The sequence below is a fragment of the Cololabis saira genome, chromosome 12 (assembly GCF_033807715.1).
Source record: "Cololabis saira isolate AMF1-May2022 chromosome 12, fColSai1.1, whole genome shotgun sequence".
In the NCBI taxonomy this organism is placed as follows: domain Eukaryota; kingdom Metazoa; phylum Chordata; class Actinopteri; order Beloniformes; family Belonidae; genus Cololabis; species Cololabis saira.
In genome coordinates this window covers 8,130,984-8,147,188 of record NC_084598.1, presented here as the reverse complement: position 1 = coordinate 8,147,188, position 16,205 = coordinate 8,130,984, and the positions used below count along the sequence as shown (strand labels likewise).

Here is a 16,205-nt window from a genome sequence, read left to right as displayed (position 1 = left end):
TTTTTGCAGTGATCCATGTTACTTATCCTGTGAAGGACAGAGTCATATTGATAAGTTCAGAAAACTGTTTTTTATTGTTGTGTTTTGATGTATTTGATGTAAGCCCAGTGGATATTTAAAGCTTACAGAAGGCTGCATTTAACTGCTGCTATGTCATTCCTGCAGTATTTCTGCAGGTGTTTTGGTCACTGCTATTATTTGTAATATATTATATTATTTGTAATCAGCACAAATTATCTGTCCCCATATGATAAAATACACCACCCCCCCTGATTTTTTTTTTTTTTACAACTCGAGTACTGGTTACTGACACACAACTCCCCACAAACAGTGCAGAGCTATTTACTCCCAGAGATGGGTGACAAGACTCAGACCAAACTTTACTTTTGAAACTGTCTTGTGATGTCATGTGGACTTAAGTTTCCCATTTTCTGCCTTTTCTCCTACTCGGAAAGAGAAAGAGGTGAGTGTGAAAGTAGGTCAGCTCGGCTCCTATAGTTGAGAAAAAGACAAAGACTTCCACCGTTTACCGCCCGAGGCGCCGGTGTGACAGCAGAACAAGCCGATTGGCTTAAACGTGCTCTCAAACGCCCCGGAGCCAACCTTGGCATACACGTAGTCTCAGTACTTCGGACATCACTTTCTTTTGCTCACAGTTGGCCCTTTCATAGATGACAAGCCAGCAAGTGGATCACAGGTGTTCTTACAAGCTTCTGCACCTGATTAATCACCTGCAATTAAAGCTAAGTGGCCAGGACTGAATTGCTCTTTAACTAGAGTATTTTTTTTCCACCAAAATCCCAGCATTATCACAGCAGAAACCTGGGCCTTTTTCTCCTCCAACTGCTGCAGCTTTGACAGGTATGATTTGTAGCCTGGAACCAGACTCCCCGCTAACATTCAGGATCTAATGAACCTAAAAGGAAGGCAAACTTTTCCTGCACATCGGGTGGCATGGTATTTTTTTTTTACCCGGCATCTACAAAGTGAGGGTTTACATCCACCTCTGTGGTGTAGTGGTGGCAGGCTATGCTTATAAGAAATGGTGTAGTTTGTTTGCAAACAAGGATCACTTACTGATGTGAGTGACTACGTTTCCATGCATCAATAACCCTTTTCTAACAGGAATATTAGTACGGCCATGTAAACAGCAATAACCCCTTTTGAATAACGGGAATTTGCTCATATTCCGGTTTTTAAAAACCCGAATATGACCCCTGGATTACTCCTTTTAAAACCTGAATATTGGGTCATGTAAATGCCTAACGGAATATCCCCATCAAAAGGAACAGGAATTTGTTTTCTGTGCATGTTCTTTTCGCAAGGAATCCTGGTCTTTTGAGTCCAGGAAGTTCTTATAAACACGGAGAAACCAAGACCAGGAGGAGACTTATCACTTCATAAATGTAATGAAGGATATGAACATTTTGGCATTTTTAGACGGTAGAAAGTACCGGGATAGCCAGATTTACAAAAAGGTGAGCGGAAAGTTGCACGAAGCAGGATTTGTACGAACACCAGACCAGATCAAGCACCACTGGAATACGCTGAAAAAGGCGAACTACAGAACTGAGAAACAAAACGACTTCTACTGGGCTGTTCATTATCCAGCGTGCTGCAGTTATTGTTGTTGTTTTGGATTTGGATACAGGAAGATGAAGCGGAAATGACGGGAATTGCGTCATGACGTTCTCCGTGCGTCGCTGGTTTGATCCAGATATCCCAAATGATTAATCACCATGTATACAGGGATAACCCTGTTTGCTCACGCATGGAAACACATTATTCCAAATGTTTCAGTAACCGGAATATTGACCTTAATCCGAATTTTGACTGCATGTAAACATAGTCAGTGAGTGTGTGTAGGTTAACAGTGACTACGTTTACATGCAGTCAAAATTCGGGTTATTGCTAATATTACGGTTACTGAGACATTCGGAATATTCTGTTTACATGGTAATTAATCATTTGGGATATCTGGATCAAACCAGTGACGCACGGAGAATATGATGACGCAATTCCCGTCATTTCCACTTTTTCTTCCTGTATCCAAATTCAAAACAAATGCTGCTTCGCTCACCTTCTTGTAAATCTCACTATCCCGGTACTTTCTACCGTCTACAAATGCCAAAATGTTCATATCCTTCATTACATTTATGAAGTGATTAGTGTCTTCCTCGCTCCAAAAGTGTGGCGTGGTCTTGTGTTTCTCCGTGTTTATAAGAACTTCCTGGACTCAAAAGACCAGGATTCCTTGCTAACAGAGCATGTGCAGAAAACAAATTCATGTTCCGTTTGATGGGGATATTCCGTTTGGCGTTTACATGACCCAATTTTTCGGGTTAGAAAAGGAGTAACCCAGGAAATTCGGGTTATTCAAAGGGGTTATTGGTGTTTACATAGCCGTGCAAATTCGGTTTATTTCCAATATTTGGGTTTTAAAAGGGTTATTGATGCATGTAAACACAGTCACTTGTGTGCTGCATTTTGTCAAATAAGTACAATGTTCTAATTTGATTAAATCATGATTCAAAATGAATATTTATAGTTGTTGCCTCCTTCTCTTCCCTGCAGGAAACTATTATGGGACCCCGAAGCCCGCGGCGGAGCCCAGCCCCGTGCAGCCAGACCTCGTGGACCAGGTTCTGTTTGACGAGGAGTTTGACACCGAGGTCCAGCGCAAGCGCACGACCTCGGTCAGTAAGATGGACAGAAAGGACAGCACGGCTCCGGAGGAGGAAGACGAGGAAGAGAGACCCCCGATGGTCAACGGCGTGGGAGGTGAGAGGCAGCGGCCCGTCATTACTGACCACATTCATATAGTCTGGCCAGAGAGCAAGGCCTCGTTTTGATCTGCCGTTTATCATACTTCTCTCCTGATAAACATTCTCAGGACTGGTTGTTTTGCATGCATGGTCAGTACTAAATCACCGTTTTAAGTCCAGAAGTCTGAGATCGATACAGGCCGTCCCTCAGTCGGAGACGGGCTGCGACCTTGTCTCAATCCCACAAGGACGTCTTCGCCTGGCGCACGATTCGGTCACCCTTAATTAAGAGAGCCTTAAGAATCTCAAAGTGCTGTGTCCTTATTATTTATTACACCCTCCAAAACAAAAAAGAAAGACACAATTATATTCTGACATGTTGTAAAATAATAACACCATGATGAGCAAACCTGTATACCTTCAGTTTACATGTATTTCTATCTAATTATTTTATTCTGCTAATATTCTTTTTTTTATTCTGGTTTGAGTTGGAGAAAATGTCCAGACTACTTTAGAAAAATAATAAAGACAGAGGACAAGTGAGGGTGTAACAGGAATTTCCATTAAGCAAAAGGAGAACCCTCGTTAGAGATGAATCATCTCTCGGTGGCGATGGTGGAGCCGAGCCAAGAAAAGCGCTCTCAGATGAACAGCAGATGAATTAACTCGTATCTCTGGAGCACATGAGCTGTCGTCCTGCAAATGAATGTGTTATAAAACTGCCAAAAATTCTGGGATGAAATGGAAAATGCAAAAAAAGCTGGGATTCTTAAACTTCTTTTCACTTTTATTTCTTTGCTATTTCGCTATTTTTCTCATTAACTTCATTTTGTTTGGTAATATAGATCCGTTTTTGAGTACCAGGTTAGTAATATGTTCTTAAAAAAGTTGATCTTGTACAACTCTGGTGTTGTAGTAGTGTTGACGTTAATTGAACGTAAAAGCTGCTGAAGAGTTTCAGTCGTTACTTGGTCCAGACTTTTGGTCCAGAGCACACATCATCCATTTTTATTCAAAACACAGCACTTATTCATCTGATTAGAGCACGTTTCCAGTGTTTGATGGTCCACTCAACATCTGAGACCAGACACGTTGACGCCTCTGGACCAGCTTCACTTAAGGGTTTGGTTTTGCACGGTAAAGTTTGAATTAGCACGGCATCGTTGTGCTTCCTCAAAGTAATCCCCTGCCCGTGTTATTGAATCAGCTATTATTTATTGACTTTGGAAATCGGGGGTGTCCAGCTTAGGCTCGTGTCTTATACACACTAGTAGTACTCCAGATCTCTGTACTGGATATATTTTAGATTAGATTGGCCTTAATTTTCCCTCAATGGGGAAATTTGCTTTGTGCAGCACCAGTACTCTCAACACACACATGTAGGGAAAGGGTAAAAAAAGTCAAAAATATAGAAATTACAATAAAATAAAAACAGTATATACATTGGAATGAAAAAAAAAAAAATATATATATAAAATATATAATATATATATAAAATATATATATATATATATATATATATATATATATATATATATATATATATACACTGTACAGAGCAAAAGTTTGGACACACCTTCTCATTCAAACATATATATATATATATATATATATATATATATATATATATATATATATATATATATATATATATATATATATATATATATATATATATATATGGATCATAATACAAGAAACATGTTTTTGTTTTATTTTGGATCCCCATTAGCAGACGCAAAACGCCAGCTCGTCTTCCTGGGGTCCATTCACATAAAAGTACATTTACATATAAACATCATATAATACTTTACACTTTAAATATATTAATAAATACATAATTAAATACAATTGCATCACTCCATTAACCCCCCCCCCCCCCCCCCCCACTAACCCCACCCACATCATTACATTAGTAACATCACTATAGTTGTAATTATCACACTTTCTAACTACATTGAGCTATATATTCCATACACTATACAATACATTACAAAATGTATATTAAACATTGTGTATGTCTGTACCCAAAAGGAAGCTTTTTAGTTGCTTTTTAAAATCCCTTCCAACCTTTTCTGAAGCACGTGGTCATCTGTCTCTGATTTGGGGTTGGACTTGTGGACGTGCATGTTTTGGAATGACAAAGTGGCGCGTGTTTTCACTCAGACCACGTCCACACGTAGCCGGGTATTTTTAAAACCGAATATTTCCCCCCCTCCGTTTATAAAATTATTTGTATCCACATTTTATTATTTGTATCCACATTACATCGCTGCGCCTCCGCGGAGGCGCACCTTCCCCGGCAGGCGAGTCTCTCGGTAACGAGCCCGAGTCCCCCCCGTGTCCCGCCACGGAGCTGCCGCGTTATCGACGCAGCCCTACGCCGTAGGGTACGGCGTACGGTGCGCGTCGCCGCGTACCCTACGGCGTAGGCTCTGTGTACGGCGTAGGCTCAGTAAACGGTGGTCAAGAGCAGAGAACATTTATTTAATAAATAGCTTGGAGAACAGATGGTGGATCATCTGTAGTTCTGTAGTAAACAAAGGTCGCACGTCAGAACAGATTTGTTGTTGTTTTGGCGCATAATGTGACGTTCGAAAACGCAAAACTCTCTGTCTACACGCATCTACATAAACAGAGTTTTTCAAAAATCTTCACTTTGCCTGGAGTTTTTTTTCGTTTATTTGCGTTTTCATGTGGATGACAGGTCCAAACGTAGGAAAATATCTTCGGTTTAGCAGATACCCGGCTACGTGTGGACAGGGTCTCAGAGTTTGGTAGCAGACATTATCACCAGGCCTTGAAGGCGGTTTAATAACGGAGCTTCATTACCGTCGGCACCATTTTCTCTCGGTGCCCTTTTAGGGCCTTTTTGTCAGTTCATGAGTATCACAGTTGCAGAAGTGAAAGCTGCTCTAACCTGCAGCGTGTGTTTGCGTGTATGCCGAATGTTTTTAAACTTTATTAGTGCAGAAAAACCTCCGTGGCTCTGCTGTGAAAGAAAGGCCCCAGTGGCGATGGAGGGGAAAAAAAAAAAAAACCTTGACTTCCTGTTCAGCCGTTCATTTAACCCAGCCAGAGTGAGGGAGGGTTTAATGCTGTGCTGAAACCCAGTCAGACACAGTGAGATGGAAACCTGGAGATAAGAGCCCAGTGCAGACAGGCACACACACACATAGCAGGATTAGGCAAATGTGCACAGCCGTACACACACACACAAGCAGCAGTGTGACGCTAACAGAGCTGCAGTGTGGCGCTCTTGGCTGAGATGAGGCGTTCTCTTACCCTTGCCTTGCAGGCAGTTCCTCGTGCATCGTTGCTGACATGCAAATCCTATGGCGAATGCAGTGCTCTTGTCCTCTTGCTGTGAACTCTCCGTGTCTCTCTCCCTCGCTTCCCTCTACCCCTCTTCCTCCTCCTGTTGATGTGAGCGTCCACACAGTGTACGGGGGGAGAGCGGCTGGAGCTGGAGCGGCAGCAGCAGCAGGGGGAGAGATGCAAGGAGCCCAGAGGAGCTCCGCTGGCACCACAGCCTCACCTCCGCTCTCCTTCTCCCTCTACCATCTCCCCGTACATCCCTGCTCCCACCCCGTCCCCGTCCCCGTTGCCGTCTCCGTGCCCATGGCCCTGTCTCTATGCCCTGCTGCAGAGCACAAGGACAAAGCGGAGTGGAGGAAGACGGTGCCCAGCTACAACCAGTCGGCGGGGGCCATGGACTGGGCTGTCTGGAACACGCAGGACGAGAGTCAGGAGCCCCTGCCTAAGAACTGGGAGATGGCCTACACAGAGACTGGAATGGTCTATTTTATAGAGTAAGTAGCCTTTTCCATTGCCGCTCGCTTCTTCTAATGTCGTTGCACCTCATTTCATCAGCATCCCACCAACCCTGCTAGCCCGTCCTCCAAGTTTCTCCTCCATCTCACTCCTTTCTGCCCACCCTTGTTAAAAAAAATACAAGAAAAACAATTACTTCTCTGCACCGTGCCGCACTAGGTGGTGGAAAATGGCAACTTCAGCTTTACTCATTGAAGTTTCTGTTTCCATTCCCTGTGTGTGTGTGTGTGTGACGTTGGGTTTGTTGGATGCTGCTAAAAGCATGCGGGTCCAGGTTGTTTACCGGGCCCGCGAGCGGCGGCGCCACAGCCAGGTGCTCCTGTTTGTTGCTGAATCAATAGCTCGTTCTGCCAGAGAGAAAACAATAGGCTAAATGGAGCTCATCACCCCTGACCTGCTCCCTCGCTTCTGCTCTTTATGATCTCTGCCGCCGTTCAGTCTCTCCTTTTCAGCCCCAGCTCCTTTTTCTTTTCACTCACTTCAAAAGCGTTGCCACTTTTCTGATATTCCACCAAATATATTTCAAAGCCGGTTTAATTACCCGCCGCTCGGCTCGCGGCGCTCGTTTCCGCGGTGCGAGGCATCCAGCGGGAAATGTGTGCTCGTGCAACATTTTAAGTATCGTCTCTTTCTCTGTGTTCTAGTCACAACAGCAAGACCACCACCTGGTTGGACCCCCGTCTCGCTAAGAAAGCCAAGCCACCGGAGAAATGCGAGGAGGGAGGTGAGGTGGTATCTGAGCACTATTCCACACAAACACCCCCGTTACCATGCTTCTTCTAACTTCCTGCTGCAGGGAACGACGCGCACACGACCCCCGTCTCTGAAAGGGGAACGTATGGCACTTTTCCACCAGTACCTACTCAGCCCGGCTCGGCCCTACTAGGTTTGGTTCTTTCCCACTAGGGGTCTAACGTGCCGAGTAGATACATTTTCTGTATCTATTCTGCCGAGGTTCTAAGCTGTTGAGTCGGCTGTATCTGACATCATCACACTACAGGCCACCGATTGGTCGGGGGGTTGGAGTCAGACGTCTGAGTCAGGAGGAGGAAATCAGAGAAAGAGTGACCATTCTTGTTCATTTTATTCACCAGGCAATGGCAGCACAAAAGTCTGTTTCTGATCCAACTCTGAGGTGCAGATGTTCATAAACCTGGTGCTGAGGAGAGAATTAAAAAGGGATCTAGACGGTGATAAGGAACGACCAGATCTACCAGGAGCTCTGTCACTTCATAGCTGCTTACGGCTCCAGCTGACTTTTCAGCAGACAAACTAAAACAAAACTAAAAAGTGTCGCCGCTTAAAGCTTCTCTCCCTCTCATTTTTTTATATGGTAGTGTTGTTGTCTTCCTAGTTTAGATCACACAATCAAATACGTCACAGCAGCTTCGCTCCAACCTCCTACTTCTGCTCCAGCTGCTGAATTGTTATGGAAAAGAAACCAGGCCGAGTTGAGTCGAGCCGAGTAGGTTCTAGTGCAGGGGTCGGCAACCCGCGGCTCTAGAGCCGCAAGCGGCTCTTTAGCGCCGCCCTAGTGGCTCCTGGAGCTTTTTCAAAAATGTTTGACCTTTTTTTTCCTTTTTTTCTTCTTTTTTTTAAACTTTTTTTTAAACTTTTTTTTCCATTTTTTTTCCTTTTTTTCTCTTTTTTTCTCTTTTTTTTCCTTTTTTTCTCTTTTTCATCTTTTTTCTTTTCTTTTTTTCTTCTTTTTTCTTTTTCGACATTTCGACTTTTTTCATGAAAATTTGGCTATTTCCTCGACATTTTGACTTTTTTCTCGACATTGTACTTCAACATTAATCTCGACATTTCGACTTTTTTTCCTCGAAAATTCGACTTTTTTCTCGACATTTCGATTTTTTTCTCGTCATTTCAACTTTTTTCTCGAAATGCATAATGAAAAAAAAATCTTTCCCCAGTTATAACTAATATAGATGCAAGCAGCATGTGTTGCCTTCATTCTAAAGCTTATACAAGACTTCATTTTTTGCGGCTCCAGACATATTTGTTTTTTGTGTTTTTGGTCCAATATGGCTGTTTCAACATTTTGGGTTGACGACCCCTGTTCTAGTGGAAAAGCTCTATTACCGTCACCCAAGCAGTGACGCAGCATAAACGTTGGGCCCACCGTGCAACATCTCCACCCTAACGACTTCTCAGAACACACGCGGCGAGCTCATCAGCGCCGCATCCCTCAGAAGGCAATTTGCTCAGACCCCTCCTGCGTAAAGATGTCCTCTGCGCAGCGGCGGCAAGTCAAGACACTCCACACGTACCCACCACTGGACGGAGGGAGGCTGTTATTTCCCCGGGAGTCTGCTCAACAACTCCCAGCATCGCCCCCCCCTCCGCCTCCTCCGCCCCTGTAGAGTGGATGTGCTCCTAAACGTGGCGTAGATGCAGCTGGAAGTGGGTGCAGCTGAGCGTGCAGCCGAGCCGCCCGTCCAAGCACCACACCTCATTGCATGTGTCTGATTCTCCATGTCTTGCCTCAGCGGCGTCCTAAGTGATGTGTGTCTGCCCTCTCTCTGTCTGCCCCCCCCCCCATCCCTCAGAGCTGCCCTACGGCTGGGAGAAGATTGAGGACCCCCAGTTTGGAACCTACTACGTAGAGTGAGTAAACTCCTCCCTGTTCCTGGAGACCCCCGCAGGGCTGCAGCGGTTGAAGTGTGGTAGACGGAGAGGAAATGGCGCACTCCAAACTGTCTGTTGCACGCAGTACTCGAGTTGTAAAAAAAAAAAATCAGGGGGGGATGGTGGATTTTATCATTTGGGGACAGATAATTTGTGCTGATTACAAATAATATAATATATTAGACTCATCACTGGAAAAAACAACAATTTTCACCTGTTTCAAGTAGATTTTCACTTGAAATAAGTAGAAAATCTGCCAGTGGAACAAGATTTTTTTGCTTGAAGATGAATATTGTCCCACTGGCAGATTTTCCTACTTATTTCAAGTGAAAATTTACCTTGTGCTGATTAAAAAATAATATAATATATTACAAATAATAGCAGTGACCAAAACACCTGCAGAAATACTGCAGGAATGACATAGCAGCAGTTAAATGCAGCCTTCTGTAAGCTTTAAATATCCACTGGGCTTACATCAAATACATCAAAACACAACAATAAAAACAGTTTTCTGAACTAATCAATATGACTCTGTCCTTCACAGGATAAGTAAAATAGATCACAGCAAAAACTCAAAATCTTAACAAGAATATTTGTCTTATTTCTAGTTAAAATGTCTCATTTTAGTAAAAAAAATCTCATTACACTTAAAACAAGACTCATCACTGGAAAAAACAACAATTTTCACCTGTTTCAAGTAGATTTTAACTTGAAATAAGTAGAATCTGCCAGTGGAACAATATTTTTTTGCTTGTAATGAGAAGATAAATCTTGTCCCACTGGCAGATTTTTCTACTTATTTCAAGCGAAAATGTACTTGAAACAGGTGAAAATTGTCAAATAAGTTATATTTCTGGTAATGACTCTTGTTTTAAGTGTAATGATATTTTTTTGACTAAAAATTAAGACATTTTAACTAGAAATAAGACAAATATTCCTGGTAAAATTTTGAGTTTTTGCAGTGCATATGAACGTGGATGGTGTGAAACAGTGTAAGAGTGTAATCTTATTACACAAGACTCATCACTGGAAAAAACCACAATTTTCACCTGTTTCAAGTAGATTTTCAATTGAAATAAGTAGAAAAATCTGCCAGTGGAACAAGATTTATTTGCTTGAAGATAAATCTTGTCCCACTGGCAGATTTTCCTACTTATTTCAAGTGAAAATTTACCTGAAACAGGTGAAAATTGTCAAATTTTTCTGGTGTTATTTTTCTGGTGATGACTCTAAATGTTGAAATAGCAGTAAAACCACATTCATTGATGAAATGACATAAGGGATGGAAAGGGGGGGGTGGCAGTTTTACAGGGGTGGATGATTTGGACCGTTTTTATTTCAGGAGGGGATGCCATCCCCCCTCATCCCCCCTCATCTCCAGTACTGGTTGCGCGCACCCCTCCGAAGCCGTTCAGCTTTACCAAAATAGACTGATTAGAATGAGTTTTTCTCTCATTATCTGCAGCTCGGAGCCACATCACTGAGTCACTGGTGCTGAACGAGTGAGTGCGGTGTTAACCTTGCGGACGACGTGATAGTGATACGTTATGTCATGGTCCGAACAGGCCTGCAAAAACGCAATTATGTGAGAAGTGGCAACAGGAGTGAGGGGGAGTTTTGTTTGTGGATGCGAAAGACAAAAAGGGCAGTGAAGACGACAGATAATGAAGGTTCAGGAATCCCGGAGAGGGAATCAACGGAGTAAACAAGAGCACAAGGTTTAATTCGGGCCCAATCGCTGTGGACACAGAGGGAGAGACGTGCGAACGGGAGGGCCATCAAGAGGCTTCCTCTCCTCTCCTCTCCTCTCCTCTCCTCTGCTCTGCTCTGCTCTGTCTGTTTTTTTGGTCTGGTAGTTCCTTGTTGTGAATGAACAACCAAATGCCACAACGTGACACCGAGTCTCGTTACCGAAACACGTGGTGATGGCAGTCGCGGGTGAGAGGAGAGACAGGGGGAAGGAGGAAATGAAAGAATGGGGAATGTTTATCTCCCTTAATGGGGTGGGTATCTGTGTGCATGAGTCATGCGCAGCGGGAGCGAAGCGGGCATTGTGATGAATGCACATACACAGTTTAAACCGTCAGTGTCTCGGTATGCGGCTGATTCAGTGTGCAGCGTCAGAGTCTTCCCAAAGGTGCTGTCATGACAGGGATTTACGCCTGTTAAAGCTCATTATGCAGATGAGCCATCCCCCCTAAACCCCCCCACCTTTACTACTGTGAATGGGTATTTCTCGTTGTAGCAGGAGATGTTTCATTGCACAGGTGTGATTGTGAATCATTAATTGTTTTCCCGTCACGTCCCCGGAGGACGGGCTGCTTATCCAGGCTCGGGAGGTTTAGGAGGAAGTGAAAATGCACAAAGATATTTATGCTTTTCTTCCGTTTTTTAATCTTTTGATCCAGGGATTATGACGACTTGAGCAGATATGTGTTGAACAGATTGATTTAGAATTTATTAAGCAGATAATCTAATATTTATCCTATAATAACAGTGTGGAGCGACCACATAATAGTCGGCGCTGCTGTGAAATGCTGCTCAAAGGATTTTTATCTCTATAAAATACCCTGATTACATTTTTTTTTTGTTCAGTTTGATGCTGTTCATTATAAATAAGACCAGGCTGAATAAAAGAGTGCAAGTGATTTAATGTCAGTGATTCAGCGAACGCATTGCTTCTCTTGAGGTTAATTGATGCTCAGTTCCTCTGGAATCATTCTATTGTTGACCGGCGCCGAGCTCTCTGTCAGCCCAAATACCGGAGGATAATCACAGCTCTTCTGAAGTGCTCTGTTTTTCTTTTTCTTTTTGTAACTTTCAGCATTTCAGTGACGGATGAATCTGTTTTGGCTCATTTTAGGTAATGAAGCCGCACCTTAATCAATTCTTGAAATAACCACACCCCTCCCCCGTAACCCAATTTGCATAACATTTTGCATGGCACCCAAAGAGCAGCACCAACACTTTGGACTCATTCACTAACGCTAAATGATGAGCGCTGATGTGAATTAAAAATAACTCCCACTGGCAGCTTCGGCTTTGTTTAATTAACGGACTTAGGGTGGAGGGGTGGGGGGTGAATCTGAAACACACAAACGTAATGACAGCCAACAGAAATGGGGATATGAAAACATATTCACCATGTTTAAGCCTTATGAGACACTATGCTCTATTAACACCTCTTGTCTGATGCTGTCGTCTTGCATGTGCAGCCACATCAATCAGAAGACCCAGTTTGAGAACCCAGTAATGGAGGCTAAGAGGAAGCTGAGCGTGGACACACCTACGGCGGTCCTGCCGCCAGCGGCCGCACCCTCAGGTACGTACACCTGCAGCAAACATGCACCCTCAGCAGGGCCGCCGCAAGGGGTGTGCAAACCGTGCGACCGCACAGGGCCTCGCGCCCCAAGGGGCCTTGCGCTATGGGCCGTTTTTGGGAAAAAAAAAAAAAAAAATGAAAACTTTTTTTTTTTCCTTTTTTCCCTTATAAATATCAACAGTCACGTTCCATTACAGACCTAAATGTGTACTAGTCTGTGCATATCAATAAATATATGTGCAATGATGCACGTGTCTGTTGTTCAATACAACTGATCAGACCAAGCGCAGACACAAGCTGCTCTGATCCAGACGGTGGAGTTGGAACAAACTGTCACACAATGTCGAGAGAACGAGACAGATTAAGGAAATTTCCATCAGGGGATGAACAAAAAAAAAAAACGAAAGAAAATGGAAGAGTTTAATGCCTCTCTGAAAGGCTCGTTTGATAAATTTGTTACAAAAATCACCGATCCGACCGGGTCTCAAGCAGCCGTGGGGCCCCGCGTCGAGGCAAGAGATGATGATGAGGCAGGGGAAGGTATCCAGTATTTTGCTAATTGGAGAGTTAAAATTGCGCATATAGACACCCGATCCGACCTGAAAAACCCAAAAATTTTGCGCGCGCGAGGGCCCCCCCGGCCATTCCGCACAGGGCCTCGCAAATCTCCCAGACGGCTCTGACCCTCAGGTACGTACACCTGCAGCAAACATGCACCCTCAGGTACGTACACCTGCAGCAAACATGCACCCTCAGGTACGCACACCTGCAGCTAACATTCACCCTCAGGTACGTACACTTGCAGCAAACATACACCCTCAGGTACGTACACCTGCAGCAAACATACACCCTCAGGTACGCACACCTGCAGCAAAAATGCACCCTCAGGTACGCACACCTGCAGCAAACATGCACCCTCAGGTCCATACACCTGCAACAAACATGCACCCTCAGGTACGTACACCTGCAGCAAACATGCACCCTCAGGTACGTACACCTGCAGCACACATGCACCCTTAGGTACGTCCACCTGCAGCAAACATGCACCCTCAGGTACGTCCACCTGCAGCAAACATGCACCCTCAGGTACGTACACCTGCAGCAAACATGCACCCTCAGGTACGTCCACCTGCAGCAAACATGCACCCTCAGGTACGTCCACCTGCAGCAAACATGCACCCTCAGGTACGTCCACCTGCAGCTAACATGCACCCTCAGGTACATACACCTGCAGCAAACATGCACCCTCAGGTACGTACACCTGCAGCAAACATGCACCCTCAGGTACATACACCTGCAGCAAACATGCACCCTCAGGTACGTCCACCTGCAGCAAACATGCACCCTCAGGTACATACACCTGCAGCAAACAGATCTGTGTTCACAGCAGGATGTAAGAACCAGGAGGCTTTTATTATTTGGAGTCACTCATGACTCCCTGAATATGTTATACATTTGCTTCATTGTCCCATTCATCACTTATTGTGTGGAAATCTGGGGAAATAACATACAAAACAATCACAGACCCGATTTTTATCTTACAAAAAAGAGCCATTAGAGTTATAAACAAAGCAGATTATCGAAAACCAACAAATAGTTTATTCGTAAATTCAAACGTGCTTAAATTCAGAGATTTAGTGGACCTTAAAACAGCGCAATTTATGTTTAAAATCAACAATAAAACACTTCCTGACAGTATTCAGGAGCTTTTTCAAAGCAGAGTTAGTCAATATGAACTAAGGGGAACATTTATGTTCAGGAAAACAAAGACAAGAACCAACGTTAAACAAAGATGCATCTCAGTGACATGAGTTAATCTGTGGAACAGTTTAGAAACAGAAATGACAAAAGCACCTATATATTTTTTTTTTTTAATATATATATATATATATATAAAATATATTTAATATATTTTTTTTTGTTTTTTTTGTTTTACATTGACGACTTACACCTGTACTTTGGGTTATTTGTGTTGTGGAAATTGAAAGGACCAATAAACTAAAAAAAAAACTTATTTCATTTCTTGTAGAGTTAGTTTGCATACTTTGTAAGTCCCCCAATATTCACCATGTTGAGATTTGCTTTTAGGAAGGATCATTAAATGATTAACTTTTGCTTTTCTTTCTGTTATACAATCCAAAGTGAGTTCTTCAAGACTTTTACATGTAATGCCAAGGTTTAGAGAGTGCTTGGCAAACCTTTCTTGCTCGTCAGAAGAGAAATGAACAGAAATGCAGACTACAGTATTTCCTCAAAACTGCATCCAGGAATTACAGAGAGAGAACACAAACCAGCGGATGATTAATGCCTGCCCTTGTCTTGTTGGAGATAATCCCTAATTGAAATGTATCATAGTTTTTAAGCCACACTCACAGCATGGATACCAATGTTAAATGTTCATTCTGACACATCTCTGTTGGAGGTTTCTGACAGGAAATTAGATCAGATATCTGTGGTCCTTAGAAAATGAATCCCCCTGTATTTGGATTAACTCTAGGATCAGCACGGGGTTATCGCTCGTCTCAGCACAGGGACTCGACAACGTGTAGGTTGGATTGTCATCAGGTGTGGATGATTTGGATGATTTTAACCGCACACGGGCTAAACCTGCTTGATTAAAAATAAGAAATATAGGAAACTTAAGAAGTTATGAAGAATGTAGTGAATGGAAATAGGGTCTATAATGCCCCTGAGATGTCAGTGATGGAGCGGTTTCCAGGGTGGAACCAGACATGAAATCACTGTTTCAAAAAAGAGAAAAAAAAACACAAAATGTTTGCAATTTGGACAATCTTTTGGGTCACTTTTAGGACACGGAGATTTACTTTTGTTGCTCTCGTTCTCTCTTCCATCACTGTTTTCTTGAGTCTCTGCCATGATGTCTGCTGCAGCTCTGTGAGCTAAGTTCAGTGTTTTTGGTGTTTTGCAATACACAATTGTTGCAAAAGACAGCTAGGACAGGAACTAGAAGACACTTCCTGAAGTGATCAAATATTCCTTCAGCTTAAAGGAGCTTGAGGCTCCTTTTAAGAAATGAGACTCTCTAGCGCCACCCTTCACCACACGGCCGTTGGGGGTACTGCAGCCAACAGTGAAGCCGGCACGGGAGAACGGGGAGAACGCACATGCAGCGTCATGTGACGTCACATCCGCTGCCCAGCGCGGGAAATTCGGACTCCGAATTGCAGCACATTTTGCAGCACAGCCTGTTCAAGGCAAAGGAGAAATACACTAGAGGGCTCATTCTTTTAGGTTTGGAACGCTTCATCTGACATTATTACTAGAAAACTTAAAATGTATACAGATTTTTTTCATAAATCTTGCCTCAATCCGGCCTCAAGCTCCTTTTAAATCATAATTGATTTTTTTTTTTACATTAAAAAAAATGTTCTAGCTTAAATTAATTATCCAAATACTAAAACACCTTCCGCATCTCTGAATGTTAGCTGCAATTTCTGTCTTAAAGATGTTATAACGGTTGAAAGAGCTGTTGATAAACAGCCCTTTGCCTGAGGATTCAATTTAAATAATGGAACAGTTCTTCACAGGGGGGTAAAATTCATTTTGACTAGTATTATGAAATTGGGAAGGCTCTTAAGGCTCTTTGAGAATGCTTTCCCCGCTGCCGTTCTCAGAAGTTTAAAGATCCC

The 16,205-nt window shown here is 43.2% G+C and overlaps 1 protein-coding gene across 5 annotated transcripts in view; it reads left to right on the top strand.

Moving 5' to 3' along the window:
• Positions 1-16,205, top strand: part of magi3a (membrane associated guanylate kinase, WW and PDZ domain containing 3a) — a 231,355-nt gene that overhangs the window by 165,236 nt on the left and 49,914 nt on the right. For 3 of the 5 annotated variants that reach the window (XR_009783818.1, XM_061735358.1, XM_061735360.1), the window contains exons 4-9: positions 2,575-2,781; positions 6,415-6,577; positions 7,244-7,323; positions 9,155-9,212; positions 12,058-12,096; positions 12,449-12,555. Coding sequence is in view for 4 of the 5 variants with exons in the window: in XM_061735358.1 (XP_061591342.1) it covers positions 2,575-2,781; positions 6,415-6,577; positions 7,244-7,323; positions 9,155-9,212; positions 12,058-12,096; positions 12,449-12,555 (654 nt within the window). In the remaining variant the exon portion in view is untranslated. The remainder of the gene's footprint in view (positions 1-2,574; positions 2,782-6,414; positions 6,578-7,243; positions 7,324-9,154; positions 9,213-12,057; positions 12,097-12,448; positions 12,556-16,205) is intronic. The other 2 variants (XM_061735359.1, XM_061735362.1) reach the window with 1 other exon arrangement.